This window comes from Leptonychotes weddellii, chromosome 10, assembly GCF_054177405.1.
Source record: "Leptonychotes weddellii isolate Sample4059 chromosome 10, ASM5417740v2, whole genome shotgun sequence".
NCBI classification, from domain to species: domain Eukaryota; kingdom Metazoa; phylum Chordata; class Mammalia; order Carnivora; family Phocidae; genus Leptonychotes; species Leptonychotes weddellii.
This window is the reverse complement of record NC_138378.1, coordinates 3,227,808-3,245,119: the sequence shown is the minus strand read 5'-3', so window position 1 is coordinate 3,245,119 and position 17,312 is coordinate 3,227,808. Positions and strand designations below refer to the sequence as shown.

At 59.8% G+C, this 17,312-nt stretch overlaps 1 protein-coding gene across 2 annotated transcripts in view; it reads left to right on the top strand.

Moving 5' to 3' along the window:
* Positions 1-17,312, top strand: part of PHACTR3 (phosphatase and actin regulator 3) — a 206,582-nt gene that overhangs the window by 105,721 nt on the left and 83,549 nt on the right. For both annotated transcript variants that reach the window (XM_081832505.1, XM_081832506.1), the window contains exons 2-4: positions 5,886-6,047; positions 9,564-9,641; positions 15,750-15,932. In XM_081832505.1, coding sequence (XP_081688631.1) covers positions 5,886-6,047; positions 9,564-9,641; positions 15,750-15,932 — 423 coding nt within the window. The remainder of the gene's footprint in view (positions 1-5,885; positions 6,048-9,563; positions 9,642-15,749; positions 15,933-17,312) is intronic.

Here is a 17,312-nt window from a genome sequence, read left to right as displayed (position 1 = left end):
TCTGCAGGTATCATCTCCTGACTTGGCTCTTCCTGGTGATTCCAGGCATCTTGGTTTTCTCTGTGGTCAGCAGACCTGCCAGGGCAAGGGGGTCCAGCACCTCTTTGTTCTGCCTCACACCCGGCAGGTGCTTTTCTCAGAAGGTGGTCACTGAGTATCGAGAGATGGATTCTTTTGGGCAAGGAAGGCTCACTAAGAAAACAGAGGCCCTGCTGTGTTGGTCCGTTCTGGTTTACCTCTGACATAAGTCGTCCCATATTCTGAAGTTCCCTCCTTGGTTCCATCTTTGTGTCTTCTTCCTGCTCCGTGAGCAGGTCGGCTTCCCGCCCAGCTGCTCTGGCCCCCGGCAGGCCGCAGCCCATACCTGACGAACGAGCCTGCGAAGGAGTGAGGGCGTCTGATGCGGAGGGCGCCTGCCTTCCCCACAAGGCCAGCCACGCGGCGGGCGGCACCCAGGAGTCGGTGGGTGGGGCTTGCCCCCCGCTGTGTTTTGGAGAAAGGCGAAGGGCAGGAAGAGAGAGACAGGAGGTCCATGGATAGAAGATGAGGAAGCAGGAATGCCCCAGCTCACTAAGGAGTGGACTTTGGAGTCAGACGGATGGGGGCCAGGTCCAGGCTCCGGCCGCGGGGGCCCCACACCCCAGATACACAGGCCAAACTGGTTTATTTGAAAACCAGCTGGGGGCCAGGCACCAGTCGAGACGGCAGGGGCTTGCGGTGAACAAGACAGCCACAGATCCTGTTCTCACGGGGCTTCATGGGTTCCGGTGGGAAAGACAGATGACCACCATCAACAGAAGGCCCCAGGATGACATCCAAGAGCTGTCAGAGCGAGGATGGACAGGCTATCTTGAAAAGAGGAGCTGGCCCTGGGTCAGGCGTGAAAATTAGCCCGGTAGCCTAGTGAGCTCAGTCATGGGGGCGTTGGTGTCCTTCCCTGCCTTGTTCTAGAACAGGGCCTGGCCGCAGGTCTGTGGGATCCACTGGTGGGGAGAGGTGGGCAGGGTCGGGCACCAGGGGACAGTGTGGCCCTGAGGGGACCAGGAGAGGGCTGGGGTTGTCGGGGGTGCGGGCTGGGGCCTGCCCCTTCAGCTCCAGCTGTGTGGTGTCAGCCGTGCCGGCCACCTGCCCCATCTGTTCTTCGGGAACCCTGGGAGGCCCCCGCCCACCCTGTGGTGGCATGTTTTACTTCCTCACGCAGATGTGGGGAAACATTTTTCGTTAATTAACTGCTAATGCTTCGCAGGTGTAAGAGGTGGCTCTGGCCTAGCACCACTGTGTTGTTCCGAGGCTAGAGGGATCCGCTGATGTGTTTGCACCTCCCGGAGCCTCCCAGCGCGGGGAGTTTGCTCCTCCCGAGCCCCAGAGACACTGGCTGACTTCACGGGCTGGAGACAGAGGGCCGCGGGCCCGTGTGCCAAGCCCCACCGTCCCTCTGCGGACACACACGTATGGGAACGTGCCCGCCCGGCACGCTGGGCCCCAGCCACTCCTGCGTACTCTTGAGTGAGTGGGGCCACACCGTGCCCGGGAGGACGCACACCCACCTCTTGCTCACACAGACCCCCACGCACACGGTCAGCAACACATTCACGTCCTCTCTGCCCTGGAGGTTCCGGTAAAGAATCCTTCACTGGATGCTACAGCGTCTCTTCTGAAATTTCTGTCCTTGGGCCAGGCCCTGGGCCTGAGCCCCGCTGGGGGAGGTGTGGGGGGAGAGGGCACCTCCTCCCAGGGGGCGGGGGGTGCTGGAGGCTGTTGCCACCTGGGCTTTGCTCCCCTGGAGACAGCAGGCGCCCGAAGGAGTTGCTCAGGTGAAGGTGTCTGTCCTGGGCCAGGGTGTCGGATATTTGGTAAATGGAGGTGAAGATCCCTCAGTGGCTCCTGCTGAATTTTGGGTCAAGTTCAAGCCTCTGGGTACAGCCCCTTCTGTGCTCCAGGCTGTGTGTGAGGACCCCGTACCTGCTCCAGCCACCAGGGGCAGAGGTGGGGTGGGGGGAGCAGGGAGTCAAGGCATTCAAATAAAGATGGTGGTGTTGGTGGGGAGGAGGAAGGGGCCGGGGAGGAGGGGGGACAGCTGTCCCCTCTGCCCACCTTCCGCCGCTTCAAGCGAGCCACATGGCCGAGCCCCAGGCAAGGACGTGGGAAGTCCCGTGCCCTCACTTCCCCAGCAAGGACACGGCAGGTGCAAGGGTGCAGGGAGGAGATGGGGTCAGCACGTCTGCCCTGATCTGTGAGTGACAGAGCCAGGATGTGAGCCCAGATGCCTGATTGTAACACCTGCGTTCTGCACAACTATCCCATACTGGTTTCCATGGCGTGCCAGAAATGTTACTGCAGTGATGAGGACAATAAAATTGTGGGGGTGGGGTGTGGGGGGTGGCAGAGATGAGTGGGTGGGCGCGGGATGCAGATTGGGGAGCATCCGGGCTTGGCAATCAACCAGCACTTTGTGCTATGGGAGAAGGGAAAGGGCAGGGAATGTGCAGAAAAGTGATGTGACCAGAGTTGTGTTTGTAAGGGGGGTGGGTGGGACCATGGGGAGGCCGGTTAGAACACCTGTGGGGCATCTAGGGGGAGCCGCTGGTGGCCTGGACCAGGGTCACCGTGATGTGGGTAGCCAGTGGGGTGGGATTTGGGGTCTGATTTGTGGTTTATTCTGTGTGCTGCCCCTTTTCGCTTTGGCTGCTGGGAAGCTCAGAACCATGTGTGTGCCCTCCTCTGGTGCCCAGGTGGTGTCTCTAAGCCCTTGACACTGTGGTCCTGTCCAGACTCCCCTTCCTCCGATTTCTGCAGACGCCCATCTTGTGGGCCCTGTGTTTCTGGTAGCTGCCACCCATCTTTTGTGGGTTATAAACCAAGTGATGACAAAGGCCCATTATCCCCATGCACATCTCTGGGGATCTTCACCTTCATCTTCAAACCAGCCTAGAGGCTTGGGGGGACCTGGCCAGTTCTCTCCCCCTTGTGCCAAAATGCCTCCAGGACAGCAGCCTTCCGGGGCCATGTGACTCTGGCAGTTCCGCCCCCACCTGGCGTCTGTGGGTGGGAAGGAAAGGAGAGGATAATAACACGGAATAAACTGCATCTGGGAAGAGAAGGACCCATCCGCATCCTGTGCCTGGAGCGTGGGGCTGGGGAGACAGATGGCGGCGGGAGGGGTCCGTGACCCGCACATCACTCCCTAGCCCTTGCTTTCTTGGCCCCTGCTGGGGGCCGGGTGCTGGGGACGCAGACGAAAACAAGCTCAACTAAGCTGCTTTCTCAAACAAGACACCCCTAGGCTTGCTCTTCCACACGGGGCTGCTCTGTTGACTGCTGCAGACACGGTCTCCACTCTGCAGTTAACAGTAACAGCTAGAGAGTGGCCACACACCCGGGCTGGCTGGGGTGGTCCTGGTTTGTGCCTTTTGTTGGCGTCTCACACATCTGTGTCCTGCCCTGGACACCCCAGATGATACAAGCGGGGGGGGTCTCTGGAGTCAGGCTGCTCAAGGTCATGCCCGACCTCCAGCATTTCCTCGCTCTGTGAGTCAACAAGATGGCTCATGGCTCTGAGCCTCAGTGTGCTCGCCTAGGAAATGGATATAAGTCTGCGTCTCAGAGATGTACCGTGAGGGTGAAGTAAGGTAGTATCTGACCCGAACAAGCAGGGACTGACTTTCCCTCCATTGTAATTCTTGTGTTCCTTGTATAAGTCACCCTGAAAATTTCTACCAGGAGACACCATGCTAGCATGGTACGTTAATCAGAGTGTCTATAGCACCTTACAACGTAGATAATATTATTTTACACGGATTGTAACATGCTCTCAATGAACTAGTATTAAATGTGTTTACCCAAGAGTCCAGTCTCCGTGGCCACCCTGTGGTCACCCTGGATCTTTCTTTCAACACTAGGCATCAGGGATGACCATTATCTTTATTTTACAGATGTGGAAACCGAGGCTCAGAGGGGCTGGTGGCCTGCCATGAGCCCTGGGCTACTGACAGGTGTCAGACCCTGAGGACCGCCTGGCTGCTCCTCGCCGGGGCTGTACGTCCCTGGGGCATCCATCATGTGGGGGCACTGAGCTAGATCTGACCGCAAACACCCCATCGCAGGGCCTGGCCCCTCTGGTGGCCTCCTTCTGCTGAAAATCCTCCTGAGATCCCCTCACTCCAGCCCTGCTCTGCCGGCATCTTCGGGTCCCTCTGGGGCCTCTCAGCTCTGTATAAACTCAGGCTCCCCGCCCTGCCTATGGGGAGCAGTGAGGTGAATTAGCCCACTGGGTGTGGAGCTAAGTGCGTGCTGGGCAGCATGTATGCGTGGGGTGCCCTGGCCAGGGTTGGGCACGTGTACCGGCAACCATGCTGGGGAGCACTGGTGGGTCTGTGAACGTGCGCCCAAGGGATATGGAGAGATTAAAACTTGGAGCCTCATCATTGCCAGAAGAAAGGTCCCTTCCCTGTCCCAGGAGGGGCTTGGGTCAATTGAAGCTTTTTTCTCCATCCTCCTGGCACTGGCCCGAGCTTCACTCAGCAGACGGGGTCCCGGTGAATCGTGGAAGCAGCACTGGTCGCTCTCACGTGGCTCTCTGATTTCTCGGTCTTGCCCGTTGCGTTGTTTTCCATTCTAACAAATCTTCTTTCTTCAAACGTGAACACATCATAAACTCCTGAAGGGCCAGTGGTGAAGCTCATGTCTTCCTCTCTCCCAGGCCCCCCAGTAGCGCGTGTCCCCCGTGGCTTGAGGGCCCTGCAGATGTGTTCTCTGCACATAAGAGCATGCGCAGGGACACGACCCCCTTACGCACGTGGATGGCATATGCTGTGTGATTTTGCGTGCTGATTTTCTTTAAAGATTTTTATTTATTTATTTATTTATTTGAGAGAGAGAATGAGAGAGAGAGCATGAGAGGGGAGATGGTCAGAGGGAGAAGCAGACTCCCTGCCGAGCAGGGAGCCCGATGCGGGACTCGATCCCGGGACTCCAGGATCATGACCTGAGCCGAAGGCAGTCGCCTAACCAACTGAGCCACCCAGGCGCCCCGACGTGCTGATTTTCTTGACCTAGCAATCGATCTTGGCCAAGTTGCCTGTCTGCTTTATTTCCTTCCATGTCGGTACACAGGTCACAGAGGGGAGGGATGATCAGCGACTTAGCCAGTGGCCTGTCGATGATACCCATCCCCTGTGTGTGACAAACAGCACCTTGAGTGTGCGTCCCACAGAGTGCAAAAGCGGCCTAGTTTTCTGAACGAAGGATCCAAAGGAGAGCTCCTTTCCTTGGACCATTCATGGATGGACTCCTTCCATGGCTCTTAAGTGAGGAGCACGGCCAGGCCTGTGCTGAGGTCCGGGGCAGGGAGCTGACAGCTGAGCGGGAGGGCAGGCACCTAGGGACCATTGTGCTCCTTGGCACCCGCACAGGTCGCTTTAGGAGCAGAAGGCAAGGCTCTGAACCTTGTCTGGGACAGGAGAAGGTGGAGACTTGCAGAGAAAGTCAGATTCAGCCGAGTGGCTGATGTTTCCAGGGCAAAGAAGCCGAGGGGAACAGCACAGAAGCCAAGCATAGCTTGGGCAAAGGTCCTGGGGTGGGAGAGATTTCAAGGGGAATTTGACAAGTCTTCAAATTGCTGTGGCCAAATGCGAAGTTGGGGGAGGGCTTCCAGTAGGCCATAGAAGGGCTCCGGGGGGGAGGGTTTCCGTAGAAGCGAGCACATGAACTCAGGTGCTGGTACATACCACCTGTGGGCACTTGCCCATGGGAATGAACCCCAGGCTTTGGAGAGTCACTGGTGGCCCCTTGGGGGAGGGGAGGCACCTCGGCAACCCCCTCCACCGCCCATTGGGTCATGTAGGATTGGTGATCACGTGAGCCCTTCCTCAATGTTCCCCTCCCAGATGAGATGGACCAAGCCCCCCCAGCGCGCTCCGAATATCTGGTCTCAGGGATCCGAACTCCCCCGGTGAGGAGGAATAGCAAACTGGCCACCCTGGGCAGGATCTTCAAACCCTGGAAATGGAGGAAGAAGAAAAACGAAAAACTGAAGCAGACGACGTCCGGTGAGCATGGGGGTGAGGGAGCTGGTGCCCCGGTCACCGTGCTTCTCCATGCTGACGTTGTCTCCCCAGGCCCCACGGGAGGGCCGGCTGAGCTCTGTGGGCCCTGATGGCAGGAGCTGCTCAGCCTTCTCGGGTCACCTCCTGGCCGGGGCAGGTCAGCACCAGGCACACCTGTAACCCATTCACCGCCCAGACCCACGGAACACAAGTCACCGGGACCTTGGTGATGTAGTCTCAGAGTCCCTGCAGGCCGGGGCGGGGAGGCTGGCTTGGGACAAGCTGTTCTTGCTGACCACACTCTGACAACACCGGGGCCTGCCCTCCCCAGGAGCCCCCTGGGTGACTGGGAGGGTCCGGGCCCTCGTCTTGGCCTGGATTCCTGGAGGCTTCCCCTCTTACTGGAAACCAGAGCCAACCGTCTCCCGGCTCCTGAGCTCTTCCTGCAGAGGCTGGTTATCAGGCCCTCCCACCAAAGGACCCAGAAGCTTCCTTCCCTCACTCACCTTGGGCTGCATCCTTACACCCTGCCAGTCCCAGCTCTGTGGGAGGTTGGGTTGCGACGGGCTGTACCGTTGCCCCTGCCCCCTCGAAATCCACACCAGGAACTGTGGCCGGGACCCTGGACCACGGAGGACAGATGCAGTGACACTACTGCTGGCCGTGATGGCAAGTAGTGACCGAGTGAACACTCAGGGCCAACCCACGGGCCAGCGCTCTTCCTGGGACCCCGCCCGTCTTGGGGAGGGGCAGCAGGCTCGGGGAGGGGCGGGGAGCCAGGCCCAGGTTCGAGCAGCCAGGAGGCCGCAGAGCTGGGGGGTGAGCCCTGGCAGCCTGGCTCCGGTCTGGCTCCCGGATGACAGTGTGTCCTTGGTGAAGGGGAAGGAGGTCGGTGCCCCGAGAAGCAAACCCCAGGGGAGACCGCATCTCAGCTCCCCCTGGGCCACCCTGCTGAGCCGTATACTGTTAGCTACGGCTGGAGACCATTAGTGAGGGAGCCGTGGAATTAGTCTAGGCCTTGGGGACCAGCCTGGGAAGTGCTGGCCTCAGGCTGCTCTCCCTAGCGGTCCCCGGGGCCCCGGTCTCCTGCGCAGCCTCAGAGCCCTGCAGGCTGCAGAGACAGAGCCGATGGGGGCGGGGAAGGGGCTGCTAACAGCAGCAGGCCCTCCACTCACACTTGTTGCATGTTTTACGAATGATTTCTTAACCCCCCAAGAAGCTGATTGACCAGTCCTGCGTGTGGAGAATGAAAGCAGATCAGTGTCACTGCAGGAATCCTGAACACCTGCTGTGTGCCAGGGGACGCGGGCCCTGCGCTCAGAGCGTTCTGCCCAGTGGGGATGGGGGCGACAGGCCAGCGAGCGTGTGCACAAGCCCGGGAGACGTCACGGCTCTGGCAGGGCCGCAGAGGAGCTGAGCAGGTGCTGGGGAGGAGGTGCGCAGAGCTGGGTCTCACTTTGGGCTGGATGATCTGAGAAGTTTCAGGTGAGGAACACTGTTGAGCCCAGGTCTAACTGGCCCCTTGAGAAAAGCAGGGAACAGCATCGTAGCAGAGGGAATGCAAAGGCACTGAGCTGGGGAAGGCACAGGGGGCCAGGGCACGGTGACCTCTGTAACCTCGGGAGCCCCTGATGTGCTCTGGGTCGTAGAATTGGAGGCTGGAGCTATGCATCTGCGGACTCCACACCCCAGGCCCCCTCAGCACCGTGCTGCAGGGGAGTGACCTGTAAGTTCATCAGGATGCTGGGGGTCCCTGCAGGTGCACTGAAGGTCTGCAGGTTAATACCTGCGGGATCCCCACCTGGGGGCCCTTTATCAGGCATTTGGAAATCTGAGGAACAGGACTGCCTTTCATTTATTTATACTAAACCATTCTTCCCCCCAAAGTGTGGGATGTTATTTATTTCAGTATATCGAATCCCCGATTTCACAGGCGTTGTTGGTTAGCATGAGCAAGTAAATCTAAACGTGATTTAAAGAGACAAACGAAGCCAACAGCGGCTCAGGAAGGGCGAGCACGGGCAGCGTGACGAGGATGACTCCCCAACACTGCGGTCTGGGAAGGGGGCCCCGAGCCGGCACCTGCTCGGGGGGGGCAGTCCCCCGAGATGGGGACAGCAGACCCTCGCAGCTGCCTCTCTGGGTCACTGGGAGGCTCAGGAGTCAGGGCAGGTGCTGTCCTGTGTGTGAACACCACCCCAGGCTGGCCGGACCATGGGGTCTCTTGGTTCTTCAGACCTCCACCCCAGTTCTGCTCACCCCATCTGTTAGACCGGACGACGGCCTCTCTACATACACCTCCCCAAGTCAGGGTTCAATTTCTCCGTTTCTTGCATACTTCCGGCTCCTGGAAATTGGACTAAGAAAGGACATTATGTTCCCTTTGCCTGAAAATGTCTTCTTCCCAGTGTTTGGGTTTTCCCTGTTCATGCTCGGCTCTCGGTGTGAACACCTGCGGGGAAGCCAGCCCTGACATTCCAGCACAGCCGGTTTCCCAGACCCCCTCCTGTTCTAGGTCATTCCACTCGCCCATTTGTAGATGCCCATCATCAGAGGCCGTACCTTTCTTTCTCCCCCATGCTTGCCACAGATAGGTGCTCAGTAAACGCTTTATTAGTTCTGATCATTAGAACAGCCCCGTTATCACTGCCTGCTTCCCCCAGAGGCCCCTAGAGCCCTGGAGGGAGAGGGGCTGAATTGGTTCTGCTCCCCAGGGACTCCCCAGTGCATACCCAGCACTTGGCACATAGTAGGTGCTCAGTAAATATTTTTAAATACGTAACTTCATTGCCATTACGTGTTTGTAATGGGGTCCAAGGTATTGCATGGGGTGGTATTTGGAAACCGAGTTCTATTGTAGGCAAATCGTTTTCTGGACAGATAAAGAAAGAGGCTGTCCAGCAGAGTGAGGCCCCTGCTTGGAGTCTGGGGCGAGCTGCCTGGCGGGAAGGCTGTTCTGAGGAGGACTTGAGGAGAACCAGAACCGTGGGGTCTGGGGTGGGGGAGGCTGGTCCCTCCCTCCCTGTTCGGTGACTTCTTTGAAAGCTTGAAGCTGGGGTTTTTATCGGAGGCACCTCTGGTGGGGCAGTGACACAGAGGACCATTCTGTGGACAGACCCCAAGAGCTGTCAGGGTGTAGTGAGCTAAAGAGAACAGGACCCGCAGAGAAGTGCCCCAGGGCGTTGGGGGTGGAAAGAAGATGCGGTCCTGGGTGGGGACATTAAGGAGCATTTGGCAAAGGGTGGGAATGGACAGGAAGTCAGCTTAGGGAAGATAAGGTTATCCGAGGCGTCGCTTTTCAGAGGAATCACAGAAATTACTGCCTCAAGTAGCCCGCCGAATGGGCTTCCTTCCGCGTGCATCTGCAACACTCGGCAGACCCCGTGGTAGGAAAGCTTGGGATTCCTGGACAAGCCCCCCCGCCACCGTGGCCCCCAACCCCACGGGCCGCTGTTGTAAGCGGGGCGTGCAGGCAGGCCCGTGGTGCCCGTGACTCACCAGCATGTTTGTGTTGTGCAGCGCTGGAGAAGAAGATGGTCGGCAGGCAAGGTCGGGAGGAGCTCATCAAGAAGGGTCTGCTGGAGATGATGGAGCGGGGTAAGTGGGGCCCGGAGGCCCGTCGAGGGCGGAGCAGCGATCGGGGGCGCCCGGTGTCCAGTTGCAGGGGCTGGGCCCAAGGAGGCCTCGTCAGTGGCCATTCCCCGTCGGCCCGTCCTGAGGTTCTGGGCCACCTGTGCACGGGGCATAGAGCTGAGAGCAGTCACCTGTCGGGCGAAGGGGTGGGCTGGCCCTCTGTCCTGCGTCCCCCGAGCTGGTGGCGTTGGCCTCTTTTTTGAGTTCCCATCATGACCCCTGATTCGGGCAGGTTATTTTGACTCACACGGCCCTCTAGTACCCTGTCACCCCTTGGGAAGCATCGACGGTATTCTGGGCGCTGACCCACCTCACCCCTTCCCTGCGCCCCCAGCCCCCCGGCCGTGCTGACCCCACTCTGCAGATGAGGAACGTGAGGGTCCAGGAGGGGTCGCTCCGGGGTCACGCAGCCCAGGGCCCAGCCGCCGTCCACACTCTGCTCTGGAGGTCTCACCACGGGGGCGTCTGCCCGTGGCTGATACTGGCTGTTACCGCTCGCCGTTCATGCACAAAGTTCTGGAGCTCCCTGCCCGGTCTTGCGCTCTCGGTGACGAGGAGGCACAGACTCGGGTCCTGACGCACACCCTCCGTGCTTCATCCTTCCGGAGACTCAGGTGTCGGCGGACCTCGCCGTGGCCGGGAGCTCTCTCGGCAGCCCAACCACGCTCTTGCCTCCCGACTGGGGGGCCTGGCCTCGTGGGGTCAGTTCCCCGAGGCTGTGCGAGCCTGTGGAACTCCTGTCTCCGTGTCCAGTGTTTGTGTGGTTTGGCCCAGGTCTCAGGACCAGGGAAGCCGGGGTACCCCGATGTGTAACAGGCTCTGCCTCTGGCCTCTCTCAAACCCACGGTGGTCTCTGCTCTCCTTTCTCATCTTCAGCCGCAGGGGGAAGGGTTTCGATGATGCCGCGTTCCTGGGAAACCAGGCGTGGAAGTGCTTACTCTGGGTGATGGAACTTTGCGTGTGAATGGGGCGCTTGGTCCCCAGGGCTGTGGCGCTCCGGTGTTGAAAGTCTGACCCTCAGATTTGGGGGAATGTCATTGCTGATGGAAATTCGGACTGTTTTAGTCAGGATGGGACAAAGCAGCTCTGAACTCTGCATTTTGAATATGTTGCCAACACACCTTCCTTTGGACCTTGGGGAAGGGGAAGGGAAGATGAGAACAACATTAAAGGCCTGTTTATCATCTATCATAGAAATTATCATCGCTGGTGAATGAAGAGGGAACAGAGGTGTGGATTTGATTCCTGTCAGAAAAACAAAGGGGTGGCTGCAGAATGGAAGGGGGGCTCTGCTTTTCCTCAACTCTGAATCTTTGTTAAAGATGTCGTCTGATGGACTGACAGGCCACATGGAGCAGGCGGTGTCTGGCTTTGGCCCCCAGCGTGTCATTTGCCAACCCCCACATTAGATCACACTGTCTGGCTGAGTGATTATGAACCGGGAACCAGGTGGGTCCAACAAACAGCATCCTTCCCCAAGAGTTGGAAATGCGCTCACAGACTGATGCCACGGTAGATAATCCCACAGATCAACAGAAAGTCACAGCGGAGCTGAGCATCCGGAGAACGAGACACGGGTCCCGGCCTGGGCGGGGGTAGGGCGTGATGTCTCAGTGGGACCCCAGGGCAAAGGAGAACAGGCCGGTTCTCAGAGCCTGCTGCATACGAGCATCACCTGGGGAGAGTGTCAATTAAACGCTCGGGGGTGGGACCCAGGCATCTGTGCTTTGTAAACCTCCCAGCTGCCTCCGGCTTTGGTGCCATCAAAGTTGAGAAGCAGAGAGTGCGGGGAGGTGGGGCGCATCTTCCAGCCGGGAGGAGCAGCGTAAGCAGAGCCCCATGGAGGAAGGGGAGAAGGTGGGTGAGGTGCAGGGATACTGGAAAGGGGGAGGGGGCCCCGGTCCGACAGAGCCTTGCATCTTCCCTGCACCCCCCAGAAGCTGCTGGGTGACAAGCCCAGGGCGGTGCAGGGCCGTGGGCTGAGTGGGTCTGCAGCAAGCTTGCTGGGGGTTTGCTGAGGGTGACGTGTTAGCAGGGTTGTAGGGTGCTTCTGGGAAGGGGCCTGGGGTCGGGGAGAGGAGGGGGACGTGCTCTTGTTCTGTGGAACTCTTTCCTGCCTGTGCGCCCTCCCCTGAGTGTGCAGGGACAAGGGGATCTAGGACGGTGTTTGGCAGCAGGCCCCTGGGGTAAAGACCGCCCTGCACTGGTGTTTCTGCCACGCACTTGCTTAGAAAATGCCTTTTCCCGCTGGGGGCGAAGGCCAGCCCTAGCCAGGCCATGTGCGTCCCCGCATTCATCCTGGTGTTGGGATAACCAGCGTTCCTGCTCACTGCTAGGAATCCTTGGTGAGGGTGTGGAGCCCCCTCCCGGCTCTGGGTTGGGAGCGGAGCTGTGAGCCCCCTCCCCTCCCATGGCCTTTGTCTGGTGCAGGTGCGGGGTGAGTCCCTCCTGGGTTTGAATGGAGGACTCCTGGGCTGCCACCACCTGTTCTCAACCAGGCGCGTGTCTGCAGCCGGAGCGCCTCCCTGTGGCCGGCCATGCTACGGAGCCTACGCCCAGGGCTGTCCCCAGGACTTCACGCCCAGCAGGCACCTGGCTGGGGGGTGTGGGTGACCGTGACCGAGGGGCCCAGAGAGGCCCCCGTGGGCTCGAGCACAGACCCTGCAGAGCCGCCCCCGACCTCACACTTGAGTTTCCTTGGCCAGGACAAACCCACACACATGCCCACCCCCCCATGTCTGTCACCTGGGAGTTTGCCCGCAAAGCTGAGCAGCATGACGGTGCGAACTGCCTCCTGGGCAGGGCCGGCAGGAGAGAGTCCCGGTGGGGGGGCGAGCCTGTGTCCCTCACTGGGGGTGTTGTTTTGTGATCCTATGAACCCGAGCATTTTATGAACCAGCCAGACCCACCCCTCTTCCTGTTCTGGAAAGTTTGGTCATCTACCGGAATCTGGGAAGGACCTGGACCAGGTGTGGGGGGGAGGGAGGAGGTGACCCTTCCCCCAGTCTGTCTTCCCTGCTTTGGCCACACTCCTCTGACCCAGCAGTGACAGGTGGGGGCCAGCCAGCACCCCACCGGCCCCTCCACTCCGTCCTCACCCAAAGGCAGCAGGTTAGGAGCCTGCACGTTCCTCCATCTTCCCGAAGGTGTCTGCCTGGCATTCTCTTAACTGAAGGAATTTCGCCCTCTACCACGGGATAGAAGAGATTGCTGTCACCCTGGTGTTGTGTCCACTGACCTGGGAGGCACGAGGTTTCCTTCCTGGAGGGGGTGGGGGTGGAGAGTGACAAATTAAGAGCGCGTGGCTTCTGTGTGGCCGGGGGCCGTGTGTGCGAGTCTGCGGCACGTTCCCGGTCACCGCGGCTGCTCCGTGTAACCCAGGTGCTCCGCTCTGTGCTCCCCCCACAGCCCTCGGGGAGGATGGGCATCCGATGGAGATCGGCCTGGAGGGAGGGCTGGCGGAACAGCGAGGTACAGGGGACAGCCACCCACAGCTCCCCCCGCCCCAGCCAGCGTTCCTTAGCAACCGCCCTGCCAGCAGCGCTATTTTGGGAACTGTAACTTTTCATTGAGCAGGACTGTGAACGGGGGCTCTGAGCATGGTCCAGAAGAGTCCTGCAGGTGCCCTGAGCTGGGACGCAGGTGGAGGATGCTCCGACGGCCTGTCTGGTGGAGCCTCTGCCGAGCTGGGGGCCTTCCAGGTTCAGTGTTCTGACCGCTGTGTTGGTGGTGATGGGGGGGTGTCCGTCACTGGCAGCAAATGGCCTGTCCTGTCTAAGATTCGGAGTCCGCCTCTGTAAACGGTGGGTGGCGGTCTCACCTGGTGAAGGTGTGCGTTCATCTGACACAGAGCTTGCTGGGTACCCATGTGGTGTCTCTGGCGGGGCTGGCTGTCCTCTGTCGCCAAGGACCAAGTAAGCTGGTGGCAGAGCCTGTCCCAGCCGTATGGGGAGGACGTGTAAACCGGTCCTGAGCAAGGGTGGGAGGAAGTACGGTTTTGAGCTTGAGCTTTGCGACCTTTCATCGTGTCCACTGGGTGTGTTCTCCTGGCTGGCGTCTGGGTCTTTTCCTGGGTCGGGGTTGGTCGACGAACTCTGGTGCAAGTCTGCACGTTGTTCCTGGCCCAGGACCAGTTTTTGGAAGGCCCTTGTGCTGAGTCATGGTTTTTAAACTTAAAGTGTTTTTTGTAAAAACAACAACAACAACAACAACAAAGACTACACAGTTTGGGCCAGATGGCATGTGGCCCACAAAGTCTAAAATACTGGCCTTCTGCTCCTTTTTTGGGAAAGGTTGCTGACCCCTCATCAGGACCCTCTGGTCAGGGGACACGGCTGCAGAGGTGAGATCTTCCCAGCCCCAGATCTCCAGACTTCCAGCCTGGCTGACCTTTCTGCCCTTCCTGGGGAGAGGGCTGTGGCCTTGGGGGGCGTGCTGGGCCATGGTGACCACTCCCGTCCCTGTGGGGTCACACGCCGTGGGCTGGGCCCACGTCCTGGGTGCAGTGAGGGCTCCCCTGGGGAAGCCTGTTGCTTTTACCTGGGCACCTGCGCCCAGCCAAGGGGCTGGGCCGTCAGTCCTGCTCGTCAGAGTTCATCAACAGTAGTAAGGATGATTGCAAGCACATGGCCTCCTTTCTGCCAGGTGTGTTGTGTAGATGAGCCCATTTAATTCCCACATGGGTGCCATGAAGTAAGTAGTTGACGCCGTTCTCCCCATCTCCGAGGTGAGGAAGTGGACGCCAGAGACGTCTGCCGTGGGATGTGGTGCATGGGGAGGTTGACCTTCTACTTCCTGTCCAACCAGTCCACTTCTGGGGTGAAAGGGACATTGTTGGAGGACCGGAGGGCAGCAGGTGGGGGTTGAGACTGGCTGGGGTGAAGGGAGCTCTGACTCTGAGATCGACCCCCAACACCGCACAGGGATGGGAGGCAGTTGTCCTGAGCCAGGCTCGTGACCCCGCGGGGCTGCTCTGTGCAGGGTGGCCTTGTGCACGGGCTGTGGCATCTGAGCAGGGCGTGCGGGGCTTCATGCGCTGGTCTGTGCTCTGCATCTCGGAAGTGGTGATTGTTATCAGCTGGCTGTGTCTCTGAGCCCAGACCTGCCATCTGGTGGCCATGGGTTGGGGCCAGTTATGCCCCTGAGCACTAAGCCCCTCTTCGGTAAAATAGGACGTTGGAGATGATCAACCCATCATAGGCCAGACCCTCAAAGTTTCCAGCAACTGAGCCCCAAGCAAGGGGAGCCACTGAGTCCTCCTTTCAGCCCTGCTGGGAGCCTGGGGTCATTTCTTTTGAGAAGGCCACCTGTCTACGCCCAGGGACTCCCTGCTCTGAGCCCCCTCAGTCCTGGGCTTGCAGTGCCTCAGAGTGTGACCCAGCTGGGATTGACTCTTCTTATTCCCCGCCTTCTCCCGGGGGTGGATGCAGGCCCAGGCATACCGTGGGCGACGGAGAATGGTTTGCGTGCCAGGGGACCAACGGTCCCACCCCGTTCGGTGGGCGCGGGAGCGGATTGGTTACCTGTAGCTGCAAGAATGTTCCGTAACACCTGCAGCACCTCAGGGCAGACAGCCGTTGGCATGTGTGGTCCCGTCTGGGGCTGGCCTCTGCTGGCCGGACGGGAGCAGCTCCGTTTTGTACCTGTGCCTCCCGTCCCCAGCCTGCTGGCCCGGCGTGTCCCAGCAGCGAGGACAGGCGGCGGCTCGATTGTGGGAGCGTGCGGGCGCTTTTGAAGGCATCGCTGCTTCATGGCCCCATTGGCCAAAGCAAGCCAGAGGGCAGAGGCCAGCATGGGAACGGGGGCACCACGGGGGTACCGATGTGGGTGGAGGCTTTGGCCAGTCTCCCACGGGCATGCAGTGGACAGACCAGGGGGCTGGGGACATGGCAGTGCCTGGGCCTCCTTAGGAAGCCTGGATGTGGAGAAGGAGTCCCGGGAAGTGTGGGGAAGAGACGTGGGGGTACCATGCCGGGGCCTGGGGTGGCTCGATTCCCAGGAAGGCCCCTCACACGAGTGAAAGCACGTAGGAAGGGAGATGTGGGCTTGGCTGACGGCTGGCTTTCCTTGCAGATGCTGAAAGCAAAGCCTGCAGCCCTGACGGAGGGCCCCAGGCCTCACAGAGCGAGCCCTCCACCCCCAAGCAGGAGACGCTGACTTCAGAAGAAGCCCCGCCCGGAAGCCCTCTGGCCACTGGGCCAGACCAGTCTTCCCTGGTCGAGCCGCTGTCCTCGGACTCCTATTCAGACGACACAGGTACTGGCCATAGACCGTGCAGGGCTGAGCTGCTGTCGGGACAGCCGTTGGCCTGGGTGGCCCCCCGGGTAGCATGCTGGGCTCCAGGCCCTGCCATGCTCTGCCCTGTGGTTGGGTTTCAACATTTGCCAGAGCATTTCTCTCTACTGCTCTTCCCAAGCCTGGCACAGCCTGGAGGTGTCGGTGCTTGAAGACGTTCACAGGTAGCCTCCCCATATACATTCTTCCTGGGTCGTGGTTGCTTGCTGCTGGGAACCTCTGTGCGGGGAAATGCTCTCCAAGGGAGCCAGCGTCCAGTGGGAGCATCTTAGCTGAGCCCAAGACTGTGAGGCAGGATGAGGAAGAGGGACCTTCCTAGTGGCCTAAATCCTCAGCAGGGGGCTGCCTCCTCCGTGGAGCCTGGCCTCCGTGCCTGCCACATGGTGCCTGGAGCCTTGGGGTGCTGGCGGGGCTGCCGAATGCCTCGCTCCTCGTGTGCCGGGCTCTCCTCACCGCGTCTCCATGGGGCATGCTGGATGTGCTGCTCAAAGCCTTATTTCCAGCCTCCGGGAAATGGGAACAGCAGTACTTCGTATTCAGGGTTGTTCGAAGGTAGGAGGAGCCGCGCTGGGTCGTCACTGGGGACAGTGAGGGCCGTGATGGTGGTTTTAATCGACTAGACCAGGACAGGTGCTGGCTGAGGGAAAAGGTGGAGAGAAAAGGAAGGTGGAGACGTAACCAGACATGAACCCATCAAATGAGCCCTTGGGTGCTTTGCAATATCTGTGCCCTCTTCTTCAGAGCCATTAGCAGCGTTTTTATAGAAATATTCAGGGGGACCTCCCTGTCAAGCTGGGAGCTTTTTCCCTCGTAAAGTAGCCAGGCAAAAATATGTCAGGCATGGTGTGGGGGCTGAAGCCGGGCGGTCTTCACACGTGTGGGAGGCTGGAAGTCCAGGCTGTGTGGACGGGCCCGCCGGGTCCTTTGGCTTCAGAGCCAGGTGGGCATCTGTTCTCTGCGGCCTCCTTCTGCCAACAAGGCTTGCGCCTCCACGTTTCACCAGCAGCCCCAGCCAGCGAAACCCCTCCAGGGTCGGCAGGCCCCGGCCGAGAGGTCTGCTCTGTCCGTCCTGGGCGTGGCTGTGCTTCTCCGGTTTCACCCCAGCGTGGGATGTGGTAGGAGTTTGGGGTCTGAAGGGTTGTGACCCTTGGGACAGTCCCGGTGTCCCCAGACACCAGACTCCGTCAGGGTGGTGGTGTGTTTCTACCTGGGGTCCTTGTAGGCGGGCCCTGCCCTTGGCCACGGAGCCTCTGGCTCTGCGGGGCTCACCGCTGCTGCCGGGCGCTTCTCTGTGGCTGGTTCCTTCTGCCTGCTCAGCTCGGAGGAATGTGCCTGTTGCCC